Raw genomic sequence first — 24326 nt, 5'->3', positions numbered from 1 at the left:
ATTAAACTGTCAAAAAAAAAAAAAAAAAGTAGTCCAGATGACTTTACGCTATAATCTAAGTTGTCTAAATTCATACGATAGCTTTGTGAGAGGAAAAGACAAAAATGTAAGTCGTTATTTACTGAAAATGTTCCCCTCCGCCGGAGCTCTTATATCTCATTGGTGCTTGTGTTTAATTAAAAAAATGCCACTTTAGATGCATTGCACCACCTTTTTTGTCATTGAAACCAAAAGTAATTGGTTCTCCTGTATCATTTGACTGATTGTGACATGGCAAGTTTTAAAAATATAACACAAATGAAATAATGAAAAAGAATATCAGTTAACAACAACTTAAATTTCATTCTGTTCCTCACACAAAGCTTGAGAAGACTTGGAATACTGTGAAAAAGTTATATGGACTACCTTTATGGTACTTTTTTGTCCTTTGTAGAGCTTTGCAGCATAAAATCATTCACTTTCATACAATTGTGAAACTAGTGAGAGTTACTGGTCTTGGGGCGCATTACAGGATTTTGGCTAGGATGTCAGTCATGACTTCAAATGCAGGCAGCTTCTCAGTTTTTTGTTGAGGGTGAGATAGCTTGTGTATTTCTGCTTTTGTGTGGATGTGAGTGTGAGGCAGAATCAATTAAAATAAGTGCGGAAGTCAGTTTTCACACACACCGTTAACTGGTGAATTCTCTTGTTACCAGCACTCACTTCAGCTCTGTGTGAGGCATGTCTGCAGCACTGCAATAGCTGCCTGCATTTGGATTGAATGCAGATTGATTTTTTCAGGGGGTTGTGTAGCTGCTGCTTATTGGTAAAGAGGAACATTTTCAGTTGCTCGTCGAAGTCTGGTCTGAATTAGACAACTCTGCCCCCAAACAGAAATTGACACAGGCTAAAAATAAAGCTGAACTGATTTTTGGTGACACTGTTCATGAAGACTTTGCATTTTATAAGGTATTCATAACATCTGATAAAACACATTAACATCTGATATATCTTTAAAAAAAATAAAAATATCCACAACTAGATCAGGGTTTGCACATAATGCAAATCCAGTGCAAATGTTAACTAATAGTAGGCCACTAGGCCTATATCTGTCCTTACTTTTCTCTTCAGCTTATTGACTTAGTGCCAGTGGGTGGGGCCAAGAGTGTGATGATGTAAAAGTAGGCGTTTGTCTTGCTTTAGAGGCAGTCATGAATTAATGAGCCATCTAGGGAAACCACAAAAGTAAAGAGCGAGGCGCTTTTGCAGCTTGTTTTCTATAAATGCTTTAGGGAGGAAGTTTTGAGTTCTGAAACTTACAGTATATTTTTTTTAGTACAAGACCTGTTATTTTTCAAAATATTAAAAACAATTGGATTTATCATAACATGACCCATTTAATACATGGGTCAGGGTTTTGAAGTAACAACCCCCAATCCAAAGTGTTATTATTAGCAAGCACCACCACTAATAATAATAAATTATAACACTATTTAGGGTTACACCTTTAACCTCCTGAGTCCGAGCGTGACTGCTGTGTGCATTTTCCATCTATCTTTTTGATTTGTAACTAGTAGTACCTAATAAACATGCAAAAAATAAAAATAAAAAAAATAAAAAAAAGGTTTCTAGACAAAATCGTTTTCCTAAAAATGTATGTCAACATATGTGCCGAGTGGGACTAAGTTGTTAAATTTTAAATATTACCAAGCTATCGACAGTCTTTTTTTTATTTATTTATTTTTATTATTTTTTTTTTTACAAATTGTTTATGATGTTTCCAGGAGTGTTGCTTATTCATGTTTTTGAAAAATACAGACATTACATGAAAAATTAGCATAAATAATTCTGTTTCAAAGTAATTACCAGCATCATCCAATCACTGCAAACCATGTTCAAATAAAATCTACAGTATGTACTGATTACCATTGTTTCATGTCTACCAAACATGTTGAGTGGTCCAAACATCATCTGCAGCCTGAAACTGAACTTGGTATTTTAGGAGTGAATGCACTGAGCAGCATAGGAAAGCTATAGGATGCTCCCTTGCTCCCTATTTAGAGAATGACTTAACCTCCAGTGTGCTGTCTGTCTGCACTGGTCTCAGAACAGTTTGAAATGCACCTAATTTTCATCCTAACTCCATATAAAGCCTCTGAAAGCAACATTGTTCAGCTTTTGGATGAACCCATTGATTCCCAATGTGATAATGCACAGTAAATATAGGATTTCTAAGGAATAAATGCACTAAAATACACATTAGTGTACATTATGTTTAGCAGCGTGGCGTTTCGCTATAATTCGCTCAAATCTTAAAAATGGCATATCGGATGAAACTAGAAACTCTAGTCATTTGACTCAAACAGGTTTCAATGTAAAAACGTTATTAGGTTTCTTACCAGATGTAGTTTTGTTGCCGTTTCTCCCAAAGACTAATTTCGCTGTGATCGGCGTCTTGTTGTTCTGTCATATGTACGTTGAAAGTTTAACCATTTATTGACCGCACAGAGTCTTTTGAACTGAGATGAGTCGGTTTAAATTAAATTAAATTATGTGTTGTGTATAGCTAAGCCAAAATACAACATCCACATATGTGTATGCGGGTCGGAGGAGGTTAAAGAGTATAATGCATTAGAACACTTGATAACACATGATATAACTTGGGTGTTTCTTCAACTTCCCAGGGGATGATTTTTTTTCTTTTTGTTATTTAAAGGTCATATTAAAACTGACTTGGAAACTTTTTACCAGGCCTCAGTCATTAATTTTTGGTACCTTTCAACTGCCTTTTATGTATATATTTTCATTTTTGACCCTTGCCCCAGATTCAGACTTTCAATATTTAATATATAAACATTTTTAAAACTATGATAAGCTAAAGGAGTGAAATAACATATACCATGTCAATAACTTCATTAATTAATGAATTAATAATTTAATTTCAAAAACATTAAAATTTTCATTTTCATTACCATTATTTACACCAAAAAATTTCTATACACAATACAGAATTTAAAATGTGGTGGAAGTAACGCTGTGGTAGGAATTTTCAGGACTTTCAGAAAAATGACAAAAATGACATAAATATCTTGTGATGCATGTACATACACTATTGGACATTGTTAGTAGACAAATAAAAAAAACTAGTGAGCATGTGAAAAATGTTTTTTGCCTTTCTTTCTAGAAATTTAAAGAAACAGTCACATATGAAATCTGGAGTTGATCATGTAAAAAAAAAAAATATATATATATATATATATATATATATATATATATATATATATATATATATATATATATATATATATATATATATATATATATATATGAAAGTAGATATTAAAGTATTATAATGTACAGTACGTATAAACATGGTTATTATTGTTTATTTTAATATGCAACATGCATCATTATTACAACAACAAGGTGTATTATAAGATGTTATAATTTTGTATGCATTAAGAATACCTTTTCAATGCATTATTTATACAGGCTTCTAAAGGCTTCATAGCTAGTGAATTTTCTTTTTGCATGCAAAGAAAGCACTGGAATCACAATGATCTGCCAGTATGCTGTAAATAATACCTGACAAATGTAATGAACTGGTTCCATTGCAATAACCATTCAAAACATCTAGTAAAGCTGGATACTAAAATTCCACGTCTCTTTATATTTGGAACATTAATACGGGTTTATGAATTATTGGTATGCAACTCATAATGTCATATCAAACACGTAGATCAAGGTCAAGGTCAGATTATTTATAGAGCACATTTAAAAACAACAAGTGTATACCAAAGTGCTGTACATGGGCAAATAAAACAATGAATTAAGGGGAAATAAAAAACAAGATTGATATTAAAAACAATAAACAATACAATATACATTCATACAAAAGCCAAAGAATATAGATATGTCTTCAGATGTGATTTAAAAATGTGAAGCGTAGGAGCGGATCTAATGTCCAGAGGTATGTTATTCCATAGTCTAGGGCCGACTACGATCCCCTTTAAACTTCAAGTGTGAGTGTGGTGTATGCAGGGGAAGGTTATCTGAGGATCTGAGAGTCCTGGAGGATTGTTGATGACTAAGGAGTTCTGAAAGATAAGATGGGCTAAACCATTAATAGCTTAAAAAAAATGTTAAAATGAATCCAGTATTGGACTGGTAACCAGTGAAGAGATGCTAGAACAGGTGAAATACTTTCCCTCTTCCTTGTTCCAGTCAGCAACCTAGCAGCTGCATTTTGGACTAATTGCAAGCGATACAGAGATGAATGACTAAGACCGTACAGTGCATTAAAATAGTCAAGTCTGGATGAGATGAAGAGAGAGAAGGCATGAATAACTATCTCCAAATCCTTAATTGGAGCAATGGTTTTAATTTAGCAATCAACCTGAGTTGGAAGAAGCTGCCCTTCACCACTACACTTATTTGTTTTTCAGAATTTAGAGCCGTGTCAAAGATCACTCCCAAGTTTTTAGCAAAGGGGTGAACATTTAATGACAGGGTCTTTAGATTGCTAGTGATATCAGAGACAGTGCTAGGGAGGCCAAACACAATTTCGGTCTTGCTCTCAAGACTATGAAGCAGCTTTATAAAATGTACACTGCACCGACAGTGGGCACATAGCTTAATCTGTATGGAAAATCTCTTCTTTTTGCATTCAGCCACATTCTTCTCTCTTGTCACAACAACCCACAGCTCCTTTCAGAACAACACGCCTCTTTGCGGAAACGGGTCCTTTTTTTATAGCACCAGGGACAGCGAGGTGTTTAAATCTTCTGAGAGAGAATGCTCTTCATTTTGAGTGCTGTTCCTGAAATAGGTCTGTCTGTATTATGAATGACCAATATGATTAACTGTTCTTTCATATACAGTACAATACAAGCTGTTTCATCTGTCACTGGAATGGCTTCTCTCGACCTAGAGCTGCCATAATGAACATAAACTTCCACTGGAATTTTAAGAAACAAATTTAAACACATATATAGATCAACAGATGGTGAGAGTTTTTTTTCCCCCACTGTAACTGATCAGGGATCAAAAATTAGAGTTTGACCTTTACTGTAGATAACTGAGAGTGGAGAAAGCTTGGCTCTGAATAATAATTGTAGTAGAGGTAATTAGTTGATGATCAACTTGATATCATACATTTGTCATTACTGTAATGTGAAAATTGTTATATGTTATTTAAAGATGTGTAAATGAATACCAAACTGCACTAAACTGAATTGCAAACATTCGGTGACAACTCCCCTGAACTGCCATAGGTTGGACAAACTCAAATCATACAGTTTGGTTGGGATGCTCAAAAAATAAAAAATAAATAAATAAATAAATAAATAAATAAATAAATATATATATATATATATATATATATATATATATATATATATATATATATATATATATATATATATATTTGGTAGTGAACTTAAGTTTTATGAACATAATGAAATCAAAAATCTTGATTGATGATTTTAAAACAGTTCTATTTTCTTAATGCAGAATAAAATTATTATTATTGTATTTTATTTTTTCCGGGTAAAATGTGACCTGGACATGTTTCCATTAATTCCCCCTTAAAGGTCAGACTGTCAGATGTCATATGCAATATTGGGGAGTAACTTACTCTAAAAGTATCAACACTACTGACTTATATGTACATGACATAACTACATTTTTCAGTAGCGTGACAATAGCTTCGCTATTTTCACAATAGTGAAGCCTTTTCAATTTATTTTCCAACAAATAGCAGTGTAGCATTACAAAAGGCTCCATCTGCCACACTGTATTGCACATGCAGCAATGGAGCTGAGCAAGTAATTAAACATGAAATGTTTGTGAAATGTAAATGAACTGGACAGAATAAACAATTCACTTATATTAAGCGTTGGGAACTAGTTTTAATGAGACTGTTCATTTGGACACTTCATGTACAGTAATTGAACTGGTTCACATAAATGATTCACTAATTCACCTGAGACCCACACAGCCTTTAAAGGGACTAGGCACATATTTTCTGAAGCAAAATATTTAGTTTATTGCTGCTGTGTGTCACTATATTTTGACTCAGTAATATAAAATAATGTTTTGTAGTTTTATTAGATTTTTAAGTATAACTGTATATGTTCAATTTAATGTTGTCACCCTAGTTGTGTAATGTCACCCTACTTACAGTTAATGTCACCTGTTATACAGCATTATAGAGTACACAAGGTTGTAATTTTACAAATGTATAACCACATACATATATATATATACAGGTGCATCTCAATAAATTAGAATGTCGTGGAAAAGTTCATTTATTTCAGTAATTCAACTCAAATTGTGAAACTCGTGTATTAAATAAATTCAATGCACACAGACTGAAGTAGTTTAAGTCTTTGGTTCTTTTAATTGTGATGATTTTGGCTCACATTTAACAAAAACCCACCAATTCACTATCTCAAAAAATTAGAATACATCATAAGACCAATAAAAAAAACATTTTTAGTGAATTGTTGGCCTTCTGGAAAGTATGTTCATTTACTGTATATGTACTCAATACTTGGTAGGGGCTCATTTTGCTTTAATTACTGCCTCAATTCGGCGTGGCATGGAGGTGATCAGTTTGCGACACTGTTGAGGTGGTATGGAAGCCCAGGTTTCTTTGACAGTGGCCTTCAGCTCATCTGAGTTTTTTGGTCTCTTGTTTCTCATTTTCCTCTTGACAATACCCCATAGATTCTCTATGGGGTTCAGGTCTGGTGAGTTTGCTGGCCAGTCAAGCACACCAACACCATGGTCATTTAACCAACTTTTGGTGCATTTGGCAGTGTGGGCAGGTGCCAAATCCTGCTGGAAAATGAAATCAGCATCTTTAAAAAGCTGGTCAGCAGAAGGAAGCATGAAGTGCTCAGATTTCTTGGTAAATGGGTGCAGTGACTTTGGTTTTCAAAAAACACAATGGACCAACACCAGCAGATGACATTGCACCCCAAATCATCACAGACTGTGGAAACTTAACACTGGACTTCAAGCAACTTGGGCTATGAGCTTCTCCACCCTTCCTCCAAACTCTAGGACCTTGGTTTCCAAATGAAATACAAAACTTGCTCTCATCTGAAAGAGGACTTTGGACCACTGGGCAACAGTCCAGTTCTTCTTCTCCTTAGCCCAGGTGACGTTGTCTGTGGTTCAGGAGTGGCTTAACAAGAGGAATACAACAACTGTAGCCAAATTCCTTGACATGTCTGTGTGTGGTGGCTCTTGATGCCTTGACCCCAGCCTCAGTCCATTCCTTGTGAAGTTCACCCAAATTCTTGAATCGATTTTGCTTGGCAATCCCCATAAGGCTGCAGTTCTCTCAGTTGGTTGTGCATCTTTTTCTTCCACACTTTTTCCTTCCACTCAACTTTCTGTTAACATGCTGGGATACAGCACTCTGTGAACAGTCAGCTTCTTTGGCAATGAATGTTTGTGGCTTACCCTCCTTGTGAAGGGTGTCAGTGATTGTCTTCTGGACAACTGTCAGATCAGCAGTCTTCCCCATGATTGTGTAGCCTAGTGAACCAAACTGAGAGACCATTTTGAAGGCTCAGGAAACCTTTGCAGGTGTTTTGAGTTGATTAGCTGATTGGCATGTCACCATATTCTAATTTTTTGAGATAGTGAATTGGTGGGTTTTTGTTAAATGTGAGCCAAAATCATCACAATTAAAAGAACCAAGGACTTAAACTACTTCAGTCTGTGTGCATTGAATTATTTAATACACGAATTTCACAATTTGAGTGGAATTACTGAAATAAATGAACTTTTCCACAACATTCTAATTTATTGAGATGCACCTGTATATATATATATACACAGTACAGTGCAAAAGTTTTAGGCACTTGTGAAAAATTTTGCATTTGTGAGGATTTCTTTAAAAATAATGCCATAAATTGTCTTCATTTATTAATTAACGACTTAAAATCCAATAAATATATATATAAATAAAAGCTAAATCAATATTCGGTATGACCACCTTTGCCTTCAAAACAACACCAATGCTCCTATGTACACCTGGACACAGTTTTTCTTGGTTGGCAGATAGGATGTTCCAAGCTTCTTGGAGATTTCGCCACAGTTCTTCTTTTTATTTAGGTTGTATCAATTGGTTCTGTCTATTCATGTAATCTCAGTCTGACTCAATGTTCAGAAAAGGGGGTTTGTAGGAGCCATGCCATCTGTTGCAGGGCTCCCTGTTCTTCTGTTCTATTCTATTTGCAAAAGGAACGTTTGTGAGTCTAAAATTTATATTTCCTATATATATCAACCATTGAAAAAATGTAAATTATTAATACAATTATCATTACAGTTTAATAATCATTTTAAAACGAATAAGCAACAAGATTTCACCTGGGTCTTTTTCGACCCACATATGCACTTTAGGGGTGAAGTTATATATGCATTCTAGGGTGAAAATAGTAGCTTAACTGTAGTTTAACTTCTTTTTTTCTAAAGTTCTAAGTAGCTTGTAGAAGTGGAAGCTACAGTTTCAAAGTAGCTTGATCAGAACTGGTCATATGGATCACAGTACTTTAATTTCAGTTTGTACCCCTGCTATTCCAAAATGTCAAGGTGTGTCAACAGAGTTTTTAAACTTAGTCTTTCCTTTCTTTAGTCTCTTTCCTTGTCTCTCTCTCTCTATCTCTCTCTCTCTCTCTATCTCTCTCTCTCTCTCTCTCTCTCTCTCTCTCTCTCTCTCTCTCTCTCTCTCTCTCTTTCTCTCTGTTTATTCTGTCTGCTTTGCTTTGCTTCCACACCTCAGTCCCTCTCTGTTCCTCTCCTGTCTTTTCTCCTTTTACTCTATCGTTCTTGCTCCTTCACCTTTATCTTCACTCCCCATATCTCTGTCCTATTCACCTTCTCTCAGGCAGAAGCAGGCTGTCTCTGTAGTCTCTCTTATCTTCAACCTCACTGTCTGTCACTTTTTCCCACTTTTTTACCTTTCACTCTCAATCTTATGGCACTTAGAGATGCCGTCACCGAGAGTGTTTCAGAAGCGTTAGAGCATCGAAACTGGCATTACGACAGCCCCATAATCGCCTGTCATTGCTGATTCGTGGACATCGACTCTCCTTCTCTCTCCTCTCGCCCCTCCTCCCTCCATCTACAGTGTTTTCACTCCAGGGCCCATGCTGGCACCGCCTCCATAGCTACGGTCGTAGAGGGTGAAACAGCCACAGATGGTGCTTTAAACACACAAGCAGCCGCTCTACTACAACTGTGTGTGTGTGCGTGAAAGAGCGTTAGCACCAAGAGAGAGAAGACAGCTTAGAGGGACCCAGAGGGGAGCGCTCAGCACCTGGGACACTCAAGCACTCCAGAGGAAATATTTATGACCCAACGGTAGTGAGTGACCCCCCTCGAGCAGACTGGAGGAGCGGTGCGTGGATCCATGTGAGCTGGCAATCACAGACACACAAGAAAGAGCAGGTAGAGGCAGAACTCTGGGAGTGTGGCCACGGGGAGGAAGTTTTCCTCTGTCACTGAGTCCTTTGAGGATTAAACAGCTGGAAAAATCCACGGCAAGGAAAAAGCTCAACATGAGCAGCTGTAGGAAACGATGCAAGCGGGAGATTCTGAAGTTTGCTCAATACCTCTTCAGATTTATTACTGGTACACTCAATGCAGGTAAAGTTATAGTAATTTTCCAAGTTTGAAGCAACTAATTTTTGACGATTTTCTAATTTGTAAATATTAATAGATCAAATCAAATTACTGTTATTGTCACAAGTGCAATGATGAGTGATAAACTTGGGTGCATGGTCCATTGCAGTCATATACAGTACATTCAAAAGGTAATTTATTCAATTTATAGAATAAACAGTATACACATATTCACAATGGACACTTAATACACACTATCCATAATATAAACATAATTCTTCTGTCTCATGCTGTTTTTGTCAGATTTATGTGATATATTACAATTCCTTTCTCTAAATATGACGAGTACGTAATTGCATTTGTAATGATGTACTTTATACAATACTTTACTTTGGTGCAAGTGAACATTATATGCATGTATCATAAGTTGAGGCAAAGCATTGCATCTCAAACAACCTGCAGGTGTATCTTAACCTGATTTTGACCTTTGTTATCTGTCTTCTCCTTCCTAATCTCTTTAATCAGATCAATTAATCCCAGTCTACTGTCAGTTAGGACGAGGCAAACAAATTTTCCCCATCATTTCCCAAACATAAATTGACGTGTCAGCTCTTTCAGGCACAGATTAGGCTCTGCTCCATATATTGCAACATATTTACTTATGTTATCCTGTCCTTGGGTCTGGTTAAGAGTATTGTGCTGTAGTTTTCCCAAAGTGACTACAAATAATGCACAATTGTGTTCCATGACATTTGTGCTGCAGATCATATTTCAAGACTTGGTAGGTATGCTGCAGGAAAACATCAATAAATCAAAACAAATTCATGTAGTGACCACATTGACCTTGACAAATGGTTTACTTTTCCATTATTCAAGAGAAGCTGTCTACTGTGGGTTTCTTGGGGGGGAAATGTAGAGGTTTTTAAAGAAAATATATAGATACACATATGATGTTCTAATCTCTGGAACAAATTAAACACATTGTGAACAAATAATAAGATATCCGACGTTTACCACCCAACACCAATTTTGAAATACAATGTATATTGTTTTATGTAGTTATATGTAATATGAATAATAGTAATTAGTTCCAGATATTTGTTGCATATATGTTTCAGTCATCGCTGATGAAATAAAAATGGTCAGATAGTTTTATATATTCACAGATAAGTGTTTTCCTTTTGCAGTCTGGGCTGCAGTTTTCTGGTTATGGGAGTGTACTGCAAGTTTTACTGTAGCTGATTCAGGCAAAAACTGATGTAATTTATCTGCGATATGACCTAAACATGTCTTTGTTTACTATGCAACACTGTGCGCAGTTTTAGGTCTGTTTATTTTGGGTCATTTATTGTTTATAGTGTATTAAGTATGTAAATTATGCTAGTAAAGATTAGCCTATTTCAACTTCTGTGCACAGTTCCTCTGCAGTGTGTGCTTGTGTGTCTGAATATGTGGGTGTGTTTGACAAGAAACACCACGGATAACGAAGAATGGCATTGCTTTGCTGGTCTAATTTTTATAAATATGATGCATTAGAGTGAGATGTGAAGAGTTTCACATGTAATCTTTTTCAAAGATGAAAGACCTGCAGTGAAGGTTTTCAGTAGTGCTGGTATTGGAGATTTGTGTAGGCGGTCTGATATAGTGTTTGATCATAATCACTGACAGAGAAAGAAAGACTTTGCCTCATTAAACTCTTGTGTTGATTGGAGTCATACAGTATCTTGGTAGAGCACATGTCTCGCAGTTTTGTGTTGTGACAGGATGTGCAAGGGATGGTTCACCCAAAAAAGAAAATTCTGTCATGATTTGCTCACCCTCATTTTGTTGTAAACAAACCCGATCTCATGGAAATTTTTACATATTTTACGAGTTGGCAATTTCGTATGATGTCATACGATTTCGTTCGAATGAATTTGTACGATTTCATCACATGCAAATACCCTGATGTGTAATGTAGAAGTAAGCGTGAGTTCAATAATAATTTTTTATTGTTGACATTTTTTTTTATTTTTTTTTTTATCATTTTGGATGAACTATCCCTATTCTATCACTTACTTAATTTTATCATAAAATATATTAGTCAAGCGGTTTATTTAGTAGTCATTTGTTATAATGTGATATCTAAGTCGCTAAATATGTATGCAGTGAATACATACGCGTTATTACGCAGCTCTCTGGAATACTTGATTCTGATTGGTTAATTGCTTCATTCTGCATTCAGATATTTTGTATAATGACCTAAACTGTACATTTGACCATTGTCACTGGCAACCAATCTCTTATACTGTACTAGTTCCAAATCTCTCTTAGCATTCCACTGTCTTTTTTATTTTATTTTATTTTTCATCACATAATAAAATAAACTCAAATTGATATTTCATTGCCATTTATTTACTTTTTTGGTAAGTAGCCATGTAATAAGAATGATAATTTACAGTCAGCTAGTCTTGTCGTAAAATAAACCTCCTTCCAGGTGATGCAAGATCTAAACGCATTTAATGTAAGGGTTCTAATTTATATTAAATATATGTATTCCCTATACATACAGCTACCTACTATACTCAATACTATAGGTGTACTCAGACATATTTAAACTCTTCCATCACAATATCATTTAGGATTTGTCTGGAACAGTTTATCTGGTTGCCAGGTATTGCACACTTTTCCATAGCTTAAGTAGGTACAGTGTACTGTAGATATACTGCTCTATTCATTATTAATTACAAACTGTGCCAAACAGTTATTAAATTGATTGAATTGAGGGTCAAATGCATCAAAAATTAATTTATCCTCATATTGATGTCAGCTGTTTGGTATGGGATCAAAATCCTGCAAAATGTATTGCAGTCACGGATCCAAAAATAATAAGCGTCAATCAAAAAATAATAAGTGCAGATAAAAAATAATAATACACGCAAAAATAAATAAAAAGCGCAGATCAAAATAATAAGCACAGATCAAAATAATAAGCACAGATCAAAAAATAACAAGCATGAATCAAAAATATATAAACACATTTAAAATATGCTGCAAAAAAAACAACAACAACAAAATTAAAGCAAAGTCATCAGAATTGCAAAAAAAATCATGTTTTCCTTGGTTATATTACTGTTTTTTGTGATCTCTGACAATTTTGCTCATATTTTTATTTTAATAACCTATAAACAAGGAAGTCTGAAATAATGCCTAAACTAAAACTCTGCTAAATAAATTCAGCTGACTCGATACATGTGTTAACAGACTATGATAATGGCCTACTCGGACAACACATTGTTTCCAAGAGCTGGCAGAATATACTCAAAAAAGACACAAGCAGCATATCCATCAACCACAAAGAATATAATATGGAGTCATTTTGGAATGATGTCACCTCCCCTCTTCCAATGATTGGCTAGAGGAGGAGCTGTCGATCAAGAACTAGTGGAATAATAGGAATGCAAACCGCCCCCTGATTTACATGAAACTCTACTCACAAGTTTTGGAAAATCAAGCATAGAACTTGGAAACAAAAGCAAAGAAAAATACAGTGTAAGCATACAAAAAAATTCAAATATAAGCAAAACTGTCAGAGAGCAAAAAAAAAAAAAAACAAAAAAAAAAAAAACAGTTATATAACCAAGGAAAACATGATTTTGTTTGCAATTCTGATATTATTATATTATTTTGATTCATGCTTATTATTTTTGGATCTGTAACCGCAATACATTTGGCGGGATTTGATCCCATAGTTTGGTGATGATTACCAGAAGGTATCAATAATGAATTAAAAGTACTGGAAAGGCTATCTGGATCACTTCTGGGAGGGAACCCAATATTAGATACAGTATATTGCTGAGTCACTGAAAATTAGTTTTAATATTGAAAGCCTTGCAGGTTGGCAGCTTTTCAGACTTGGTGCCTGTCTTTATGCCTTCACTTGAAATCCTTGTTAAGGCGCCGTATTGATTTGGCTGACACAATAAGACAATCTGTCTGCAATTGGTTGTAGAAACGTGTCTTTTTTCACCCTCCTTTTATCTGAAAACATTTTAAATAGAATACAAAAGTGAAAACGAATTTTAACTTCGTTTTAAAGACCCCATGATATCAAAATGTGTGTTTTGTTACTTTTAGTCCATGTGTGATTGCTTTGAAGTCATCTAGGTATAAGCTGGTGTACTCCTAACAGTTGACAAAATTCCCTTTTAGCAGTTAAACTTTGTATAGTAAAGGTTATAAACAGCCCGTTAAATGTGCAAATAACATTTTCCCATAACTATGGGTATGACACTATTGTGTGACTAATTTAACATGAGAACTCATCTCTTTACCTGCTTATGTAAAGAGATGAGTTCTCATGTTAAATTAGTCACACAATAGTGTCATACCCATAGTTATGGGACAATTATTGTATATGATTTGCTACATAGTCATAAAATTATGGATTTTTCATGCATTTTAACTGTCCTATATTTGAGAGAACTAACTACACACAGAGCAAAATTTGTTCATTTTTGTAGCTTCTAATTCAACTACATAATCATTCAAAATAAGTTTAATTATATTTTGATGGGTATTGTGTCAATGTCTTGTGTGCATGTTTATCCAAAATAAATAAATACATTTACAATACTGATTCAGAGGCCTGATTTCAGTAAATCAATGGAAATAAGTAAGTGATAGAAAAACAGGTCCCTTTTTTTGTTGTTGTTGTTCTACAGAAAGATCTGTGGTACAGTCTGACAGTTTTAGGGTATAGCAAAGGCATATGGGACAAAATTAGGTTAAATGACAAAAAATACTTTTCCATGTAGCCAATAGTAATATAAGTGAAATGGAGCGTGGAGGCTTCACGCTATTCTCCGCGGCATCCACGCACAACTCACCACGTGCCCCACCGAGAGCGAGAACCACATTATAGTGACTACGAGGAGGTTAACCCAATGTAACTCTACCCACCCTAGCAACCGGGCCAATTGGTTGCTTAGGAAGTCTGAAATACTTGAGTTTTAACAGAATAATTCATGTAACTGCTTTTATAAAATTGTAAGCTTCACATTTCTGCCTTTAAACCCTTCAAAAAATTGGCCCCATTCAATTCCATTGTAAGTGCCTTACTGTAAACTCAATTTATTTATTTTTTTAAGAAAAGGAGGGATGAGTTGAGATTATTTTTTGTTGTTATCAACATTATGTCACAAAAATTGTGTCGATTGAGCTTAACTTTTTGAACACGGGATATTCCTTTAAATGACAGATTTCCTTTATCTTATCAAGCAATGCACAGACATTGAATGTCATTAGAAGCTACTCAGTTGATTGAGTGAAGTGCTAGATCACCTGAAAGAAATCAGTCAATTATGAAGACAGATCTAAGCCTGAGCCTGATGGGATTTGATGTATAGAACACAGCAAAGAGACACGAAATGTACTCAGTTAGTACACAACACAATAAAGCAATTGGTCCATTATTCAATATTTGATAAGCTACATAGTACAATTGCAGATTTTCAGTTTCTAAATTCATGAAAATCCTAATTTATGTAACAAATGTATGGTCATCTTTACTTTAAATAATCTGATTTATTTTGTCTTTGTTTGAATAGAATGTAAAGGTTGAAGCCCTTCAATAGCTGCGTTTCCATCCAAATGTTTAGCATTTGTAAGCATGTTTTAAACAATTTAACTAAAGAAACAGCAAATCATTGCACATTATCTTGAAGAAGTACGCCTTGTCATGATGGACCAGCTTGCTTCAGGGAGAGTTGTATTTGCAGTAATGGAGCAATTTTATGCCAGACTAATCTTACAGTGAAATCAGAAACAGTAGGTTGACTTTTCTTTAGCTAAAATCGGTCTGTGCTTGCTGAAATTTGAAAAACTGCCCCCAGTGGCCAAAGCAGTAAGGGTTGTTGGGTGTTTGGGCATGTGTGAGCTCCATTTTCTGGGTGAAATGTACATGGATATCCAAAAAGTGAGTTGTGAAGCAAGTTGTTTTCAGCTGTACAGGATGTAATACAGTGAAGAGGAATGCATATTTTATAAAATGTACCTCCAAACCTAAACCGCACACCTAAAAATCAGTGAGGACAAAATGTACTATAAGGCGGAAAAAATTTAACCTTCAAATCGCACTCGTCACTGATTATGCGCATGTGATTACTTACAACATGATCACACGTGAATTTTTGCATGATGTTTCCAATAGTTTCGGTACCCAAGGATTGGTAGCACATTGCATCAGCTGTGTGGGAGACTAGGGTTCAAAGCCAGGCAGTAACCACGTTTGAATAGTCAGTGACGAACATGATTCAGAGTTTTCACTTTTCCCTCTAACATTACTTTTTACTCCACTAATGGTTAAGGTAAGGTTTGGGTTTGGGTTGGGGGATAGAATCCATAAATGTATGCTTTTCTCTTCATTGTATAACGTCCTGTAAAGCTGAAAACAACTTGCTTCACTACTAGCTTTTGGCGAGCTCTCCTGGACATAAATGGAGCTTACACGTGCCCATATGCCCTTGAAAACTTGCCACTTTGGCCACTGGGGGCAGTGTTTCGAAATTTCGGTCAACGTATACCGATTTTGCCGAAAGAAAAGTCAGTCTACTCTTTCCGATTTCACTGTGAGATCAGGCTGTTACTTAAGCAGAATCTGTACTGGTCTCCCACTCTTTAACGACCAGCTGTGGGTTAAACATTTCCGAATATCAAGGGCTATGTACAAAGAATCATGTGCCAAGGTCAGACCTTTTGTTGGGCCAGTCACATCAAGCCATCGCACACCCATAACACGTGCACAAATGGTCAAAATGTGCAAATCGTTTTGCGAATAAACAGTTTCCATCACTTTGACTTTAGAAAATCCACCTTTGTCTAGCACATGAACTTTTAAGAGAATTTGAGAGTTTATGCACATATCAAGCATTTCCATTCATGTTTTCTTAGGCATAAATTAAATTTTGCATAAAAAAATTGTTAGACGGAAACTCAGCAAGCATCGTCAGAGCAAGTAATCAAAAATATCCATGAAAAATTAAGGAAAGTATAGTATAGTATTTGATCTGTAGATCATAAAGAAAATGAAATCTTTGTTTTAGCACATGAACAAGGTTACAGCTCTGGCTATAACATTTCTTCAGTTTTTATTCTGTAGATGTGAACAACCCATTACATTATACTGTATCTTAAAAACACATTATTGGGCAGAATTTGTAGCATTTTATAGCATTTATGTATTTGTGGAATCTCTGGGCAGCATGAAACATAATGTTCATGAAACATGTTCGTTCATAAAACCTTTCTTATAAAAAAATATTGCTTTCAATCCAATGGGACATTTTACGCAAGACTGATATGAATGATATACAGAAATTTGTTCTGCTCATGTTTGATGAATAAGGCCCAATATTTTATTCCTTTATGTGCACCTGTAATGTAGGAGTCCCATTTATGTCCTCAGGCCTGCTTTTTGAAGCTGAATCCTTTGAATTTTAACAGTTAATTTTTCAAAGAGCTCGTGGAGCCAGAGGACTGTGGCAGCTTTTTGTCACATTGTGGCCTGGCTCTTCACACCTAAATGTTTGAAATCTGTCTTTTTGTTCTCAATCTGAGCACAATGTCATTTGCCGTTTTTGTTATTCTCCAGTTTATCACTCACAGCTGTCACATTCATGCACCTCTGTAATATATCATCCATTTTTAGGGGGACAGGTCGAAATACTTGGCACAGGATGTGGAACAATGTCTGCCTTTTGTCTATGGGGAAAGGAGACACAAATGGCTTATTTTTTTTTAATCTTGCCTGTAACCATCTGCAGAACTTTCTCTCGGATTATCACATTTTATCTCTCACGCAAACCTCTAAGGTGCACATACAGTACTGTAGACATTTTTAGCATGCAGCTCAGTAAACCGCTATAGATTTCAAGTGATTTGATTTGGTTTGTCAATGCAATTTGTGAAGGTCTCTGAAGGCTAAAATCCTTCAACTTCTTGACATTATGCTCTTTTTCCCTTTACACTCTTGCAGTGTAAGGGATTATCGGCTGCTCTCACTGGCCATAATTTACACATAAACCATTTACAGTTTCCATTTGTTTTTTTAGTGGTATGCTTCTGTGACAAGTGAAAATATAAGTGAAATTGTGATGCTGTGCATTCAGACAGTGGTTTTCTGGTTTTGCTTCATAATCCAGAATTTGTATCAGACATCTAATGACAACTCAACACCTTTTATTGTTGTTTACTGTACAAAAGTAAAACAAAAATGTTCTTAAAATCAAACTAAATGTGCAACATTATTAACATGAAATGGCAACATGTTCTCATACTTGCATTCATATTTGCTTTCATTTGTATAGAAACTGACACATAATATGGATGTACTGACAACATCTAAAACATAAATAATTTTACCTATGAACAACTTTTTGAGATTTTCAAATGTTTAGAAATCCATACTGAATCCATAAATAATGAATTTATGTAATTAATCGGTTAATTTGATTGAATTATGTTCAATGCCATCACATTTAATTAATGCAGTACCTAATTTGACATTATAACCTTTTCATTCTATCCTGTGTGATTTCTGTAGTCGTAATAAACTCGCTACAATCGATTATGTCACTTTAAACAACACTAAACTTTAAAATGTTAAAATGAATAAAAATTCTGTAACCCACTTTATATAGGTGTCTTTAACTACTACTATACTTAAGCATTTGATATTAACGACTTATTATGTACTTACGTGCTGTTGCATTGTACCTGCATTTAATTAATAAATGTAATCCGTTGTTAAACTGTTAACCTTACCCCTAACCCTAAACCTAACCCTACCCCAACCTTTCCCCTTACCCTTAACCCTAACTCTAATCTTAACCCTACTCCTTATCCTACCTGTACCTCAACCTCAGTAGCAACAAATGTGAATTTTATATTTTCCTGAACAAAGTGTAGTTACACAATAAGTACATTGTACTGTGGGACAAAATTCTGTAATCTTTCTGTAAAAAAAAAAAAAAAAAAAAAAAAAAAAACTATATATGTATATATATTGTCACACATTACAGTGAAACAATTTTTTTCACATATCCCAGCTAAGCTGGGGTCAGAGCACAGGGTCAGCCATGATATGGTGCCACTGGAGCAGATAGGGTCAAGGGCCTTGCTCAAGGGTCCAACAGTGGCATCTTGGCAGTGCTGGGGCTTGAACCCCCAACCTTCTGGTCTGTAACCCTGAGCTTTAACCGCTGAGCCACCAATACACACACACTCGCACACACACACGCACACGCACACGCACACGCCCCTAAGGGGTCATTCACACCGAACATATTTTTGTGTCCGTCTGTTTTGTTTTCCAATTGTTTTACTGGTAAACATGCACTAGACTGATGTCTTTGACCGTTGCATTGCATCTTGCTCTTTTTCCAGCATCACATGCAGGAGTGCAACTTTTTAAGATGCCCTGTCAAGTATAAAAAAAAAAAACTTCAACTTGAAAAAACATGTCTCGAGACAACTGCGTTCTGTTCTATTCGTTGCACTGCATCTAGCGTTTTTAGCACAAGAACGCATTTGGTCTGAACCAGCCCCTAACACATTGAACAAACACTAAGGATGCACCCAAATGAAAATGTTGGCCAATACTGATCCCAATTTAACAAATACATACCAATATTTTTCCACTTACCTTATTTTGTCATCAAATCACTGTACTTGACACTGTACAGATTGCATAAACTACCGCCGGTGTCGTCTCTTCTCTAGCTTCTTCAAGACTTTCTTACCTGTCACTATACAAGAACTGTAATACTGTGATTTTCTGCAAATTTCATTTTTTCTGGAAAGGAGCCATTCATTCAGGTACGAAGGAACCGTCTGAACACGTTTAACCACTGATCAAACTTCACTTGTTTTGAAAGTAGGCAATGTTTTAACTGTGTCAAACATTAACACCATGTAGTTTGACATATATGTGGGGATATCTTGTTTACTTGCTACTGCATGTCTAAAACAAACTTTTAAATACCTTAGAAAGATACAATGCCAATAGTGTCGGAAATTAACGGGGACTTGGGGCAAAAATTCCACCGAAATTAACAAAATTATCCCCAAAATTCAAAATATGGGGGCAAAATATGCCCATTCAATGAGTTCTCGTGTTTTATTAATAATATCTGATATAGTTACAATTACAAACTTTGAGATCTTCGTTTGAATTTTCACTGAAGATTATGTTTTTTCCCGCCGTCTGGTTCTATCAATCCGCATTTGTTCGGTATCGTAATCCTGTGTTAAATTCCATAACTGTTTGCCCCTCTTGTTCAAAATAAACTGTCCTGGCAGGTAACACTCTCACTCACGGTGCTGTACTGTACTTTTAGTGTTTGAATCAATCATATCTCTCACGAAACACTGTTTTAATTTTTATTTTTGCCTTATTTTATTCAGATGGCATGTAGGAGTTGATAACAGTTTGTTTAATAATCTCATTCCATATCTGGATAATTATAGGATAAATTTCCTCTATGATATTGCATTATATTAGTTTTGTACAGTATGTTAACAGTATGTATCAGTCACAATGCACATTATGTAGTTTAGAGACGATTTAGAGACATTTAGAATGTTACAAATGGCTATTTCTATTTAAATAAATGTTGTATTCTTAAACTTTTCTGTTTGTCCAAGAATCCTCTTGCAGCAATGCAGGTCTTTGGCATTTAGGAGCTGCTAGTTTAGGACCTGTGAGGAGTCTGTTTCTCAAACTAGAGACTGTGATTTACTTGTCTTTTTGTTGTGCATCTGGCCGTCCACTTCCCTCTCTATCCTGGTTAGAGATTCTTTTTTCAAAACAGTAATGCATAGAATAGCCTTCATCTCTCTAATACAATAGACTTTAGGAGAAAATAGAATTTCAGGAGAAATGTGTTTCTTTTTGCCTATTTTTAAAACCAAAATTTGACTTGTAAATGTAAAGCAACTTGTAAGAACAAATGGGGAAAACCCCCCAATGTATTGTGATTTCGGCATGGTAGCGTAACCATTTTCAATTGTTCTAATAATTAGAACATTTTCATGAGTACCAAATTAGCACTTTAGAATGCTTTTGTAAGGGATAGGTGACACCATATATGTTTGCCATCATGGGTAAAGAAAAAATGGAATAAATACCATTTAAAACAATAATTTCAAAGCGTAATAATCATTTGCAATTACTGATTTTGGCAGTATTTTTGATCAATTTAATGCATCCTTGGTGAAAGGAAGCATCTATTTCTTTCAAGAACAAAAATGTCTTTGTGTTCTAAAAATGGAAGCGTATATACTTTATATAATATAATTTTCATAAAATAACTTGTAATTACTTGAGCAGTTTTTCGGCAAACTACTTATTTACTCTTGATATTATATATTTATAATCATAATAGTCATAATATTTCTCAGTACTTCTACTTGTACTCAGGTGAATTATTTCTTCAGTAGCAGTACTTTTACTTAAGTAAAACATTTTTAATAAAAAAACATTTTTTAAAAAAATCAGTACTCTTTCCACCACTGTACATATGTTGGACCACATCATGGAAACATAAATCAAAGGAACAAAAGCCTGTTTTAAATTCTGAATTATAGTGGTATATAGACAATGGATAATGCCATCCAGACTGCTAGAGGGCATTGCTTCCTCACACAGCGCGCTGAATGCAGAAACACAGCCTTTTGAGGTTTAGTAATCGGGCAAGGCCATATTGTGATTTTAATCTTAATTCAGTCAATCATGCAACATTAATGGATATCATACTGATGTCTCAGAAGTCAAAGTCAGCTGGTTTCAAAGCGTTTTTAATGGTTTCCCTCATCATGTAGCCTATAGGTAATTGCCGATTTCACAACTGTCACATCCCTTTATGATGTTTTTCCACATTAATATAAGAACAAGAAAGAATAACAATGAAATATTACATGTTCTTAGGAGTGCCAACCCTACTACATATTGTGGCTATTATTATTTCTGGATTGTGCATTTAAGTTTACAGAGTTTACAAAAAGTGTATTAATAATTTTTAAAAAAGTGTATTAATAATTGATTATAAATCAACCCTCGGTTTTTGATATTGCCGTTTTCATGCTTAGAACTGATATGCTAATGGTTTTAGTTTGGTCAATCAATGGCCAATAAATACTGGCAACCAATACATTGGTGCATCACTAACTAACACTGGGGCAAATATTGTATAATTACAGCTGAATTTGCGCTAAAATACTGTAGAGTTTGTTTGGACACACGACCAGTATAACTAAAGATATGGGAAGCTTTTCTGCTCACTTTTATAATTTGATTAGCTTTTTTATTTTGCTATTCTAACTATACACGATTTTATGATAATTTGCATTTTTTTATTTGCATTTGCATTAGGGTCTGTGACCCTATCAGAACAGACCTGTGACCCATTTTACACGACCCCCCAATTGAGAAACACTGCATTCAAATATGGTATCACACTATGGGGTCTGCCTTTGTGTCCCCTAAGCCTGTAGTCATGTCAGTCTAGTGTGTTTATTTGGACATTCTTTGTGACATGAGTCGTCTAGGTTTCCTCTATTTGGTTTCCTGACAGCTATTACCAGGTCTTTTTCCAGCTGTCCAGTGAGACAGTGTACCAGGTGCCCACATAATCCTTAGCAAACACTGAATATTTAATCCAAGATGGCAGCTCATTGTGACTTAAGTGTGCCTTATCAGTTCAGTTTGAGACTCATTGAGACTCAATATTAAACAGCCTTGCATGTGTCCTCAGGATGCTCTTAGCAATAGTGGTGCAGTACTTAACAGTTATAAGTCTCAGAAGGTTAAGCATGGGGACAAAATCATTCTTTGGTTAAATGAACACCTGGATGACTAATGATAGAGGCTAGTGCCAGAACTGAGTATTGTTCAGAAGTAAACAAACATGTATGTAGAATCAAACAATTAAACTATTAATATAACCTTGAACTGCATAGTTCCAAAAATGCATACAGTATGTAATAACATACTCTAATCTCTAATTATCTATCAAATTCTGGTCACTTCTGGGGCTTTATCAAGGCCAAACAAGGCCAATTGGGAATTGAGGTGTGTTCAATGTCAAAGTCGGAGTTTAGCTGAGTTAGGTCAGAGGGCCAGCACCAAGATACAAAAAGAAGACGTGATTAAGTATATTGTCACCGAACTTGTTAAGTTGTGTATCAAGTGCATAACGGTACAGGTTCGAGAAAGATTTAAAAAATTGCGGGCACAGTACAAATACGTTAAGTATTTACATGGACATGGACATAGCCATTGCGGGCACAATACTGTGTCAATGAACATAGCGGCTTATTATTAAATTTACACTTACAATGTAAATGGGGCCAGTTTTTTTGAGGGTTTAAAGGCAAAAATGTGAGGCATATAATTTTCTTTTTTACACAGGAAAGGTTAGTAAGCAATTTTATCACACTAAAATCAAGTTAACACGTATATTGTTTACGACTTGTGGCTATACTTTTGAAAAAATGAGAATTTTAATGTTTAAGGATCGGACTAATTCACTTCCATTGTAAGTGTTTCACTGCAAACCAGATTTTTGCTTTTTTTTGTTGCATTTTTTTTATTTATCTTTGTGGTTATCAGCATTATGCCATAAATGCTGTCGATTGAGCCTAACCTGTATTGATCCTGGACTATTCCTTTGAATAGTTGCATTTTATTATTTGCATTTAGCATTGTTTTCCTATGCTGTCTGTGACTCTATCAGACCATTTCATACCTGCTAAATTCTGTTGTTGTTTGTAGCTAGCAATCAGTTGTCAAATTGCCTGCCATTACTGAAACCACACACAATGAAACATTAATCATGTCTTTGTTTTTAAACTGAGCAGACACTTTAAATTATCCTCAGGTTCAAGTCACTGCCACAGAATGACTATCTCCCAGACAAAGCAGAGGAAGTGGGGCAGCTTCTGTGTATCATATTCTCATTACTAGTCTTCTCACTTCCACAATATATATATATATATATATATATATATATATATATATATATATATATATATATATATATATATATATATATATATATAACTTGCTCCGTCTTGCAAACATTGTTTCATAATCCTTAGAAAAAGATGCTGGATAATAGCCCAAAGCAATATTGCTGTTATCATTATTTATTCAGAGACTCATAGAAAAGGCTCTTTCTTTATTTTGGTGTAATGCATGTACTCTACCATGTATGTTCTCTATGTGTGTTCCTGCATGCTCTGCTATTGCTGTACTCTTCTAATGCAGTTAACAATTATAATCACCCAGCTACAAGCATAAACAGTAATCCTCTCAAATGTTTTTATATAGTACATTATCAATGGATGCATACCCCCTCATGAACTTGTGTTTTGCCTGGTTTAGTGCAACAAGAGCCTTTGGCCTCCAGCTTGTGTCTCAAATGGCAACAGTCATTGGTGATGTGATCACCAGCATGTTGACCTTTAGCTGTGGCCCTTGTGTCACAGTTCACTGCCCTTTTAATCCACAGCCATAGGAGATGAGTCTGAAACAAAGACTAGGTGTTCTTAGTGTCATTCAAGTAACTTGTCTATTAAAGGGATAGTTCAACCAAAGATTTAAATTACACTACCGGTCAAAAGTTTTGAAACACTTGACTGAAATGTTTCTCATGATGAAGGCGTATGCT

General features: G+C 35.2%; 1 protein-coding gene across 6 annotated transcripts in view; it reads left to right on the top strand.

Annotated features, from left to right (window-relative positions):
• kcnip4a (potassium voltage-gated channel interacting protein 4a) overlaps nt 1-24326 on the top strand; it is a 299944-nt gene that overhangs the window by 92905 nt on the left and 182713 nt on the right. Inside the window, exon 1 of one of the 6 annotated variants that reach the window (XM_051715619.1) lies at nt 9236-9642. The exons of the other annotated variants lie outside the window; for them this stretch is intronic. Coding sequence (XP_051571579.1) covers nt 9555-9642 — 88 coding nt within the window. The 5' untranslated portion in view covers nt 9236-9554. Of the gene's footprint in view, nt 1-9235; nt 9643-24326 lie in introns of those variants that run through there. 6 annotated transcript variants of the gene reach the window in all.

The sequence above is a fragment of the Myxocyprinus asiaticus genome, chromosome 2 (genome assembly GCF_019703515.2).
Source record: "Myxocyprinus asiaticus isolate MX2 ecotype Aquarium Trade chromosome 2, UBuf_Myxa_2, whole genome shotgun sequence".
Lineage (NCBI taxonomy): Eukaryota > Metazoa > Chordata > Actinopteri > Cypriniformes > Catostomidae > Myxocyprinus > Myxocyprinus asiaticus.
This window is presented reverse-complemented; position numbering and strand designations above follow the sequence as displayed.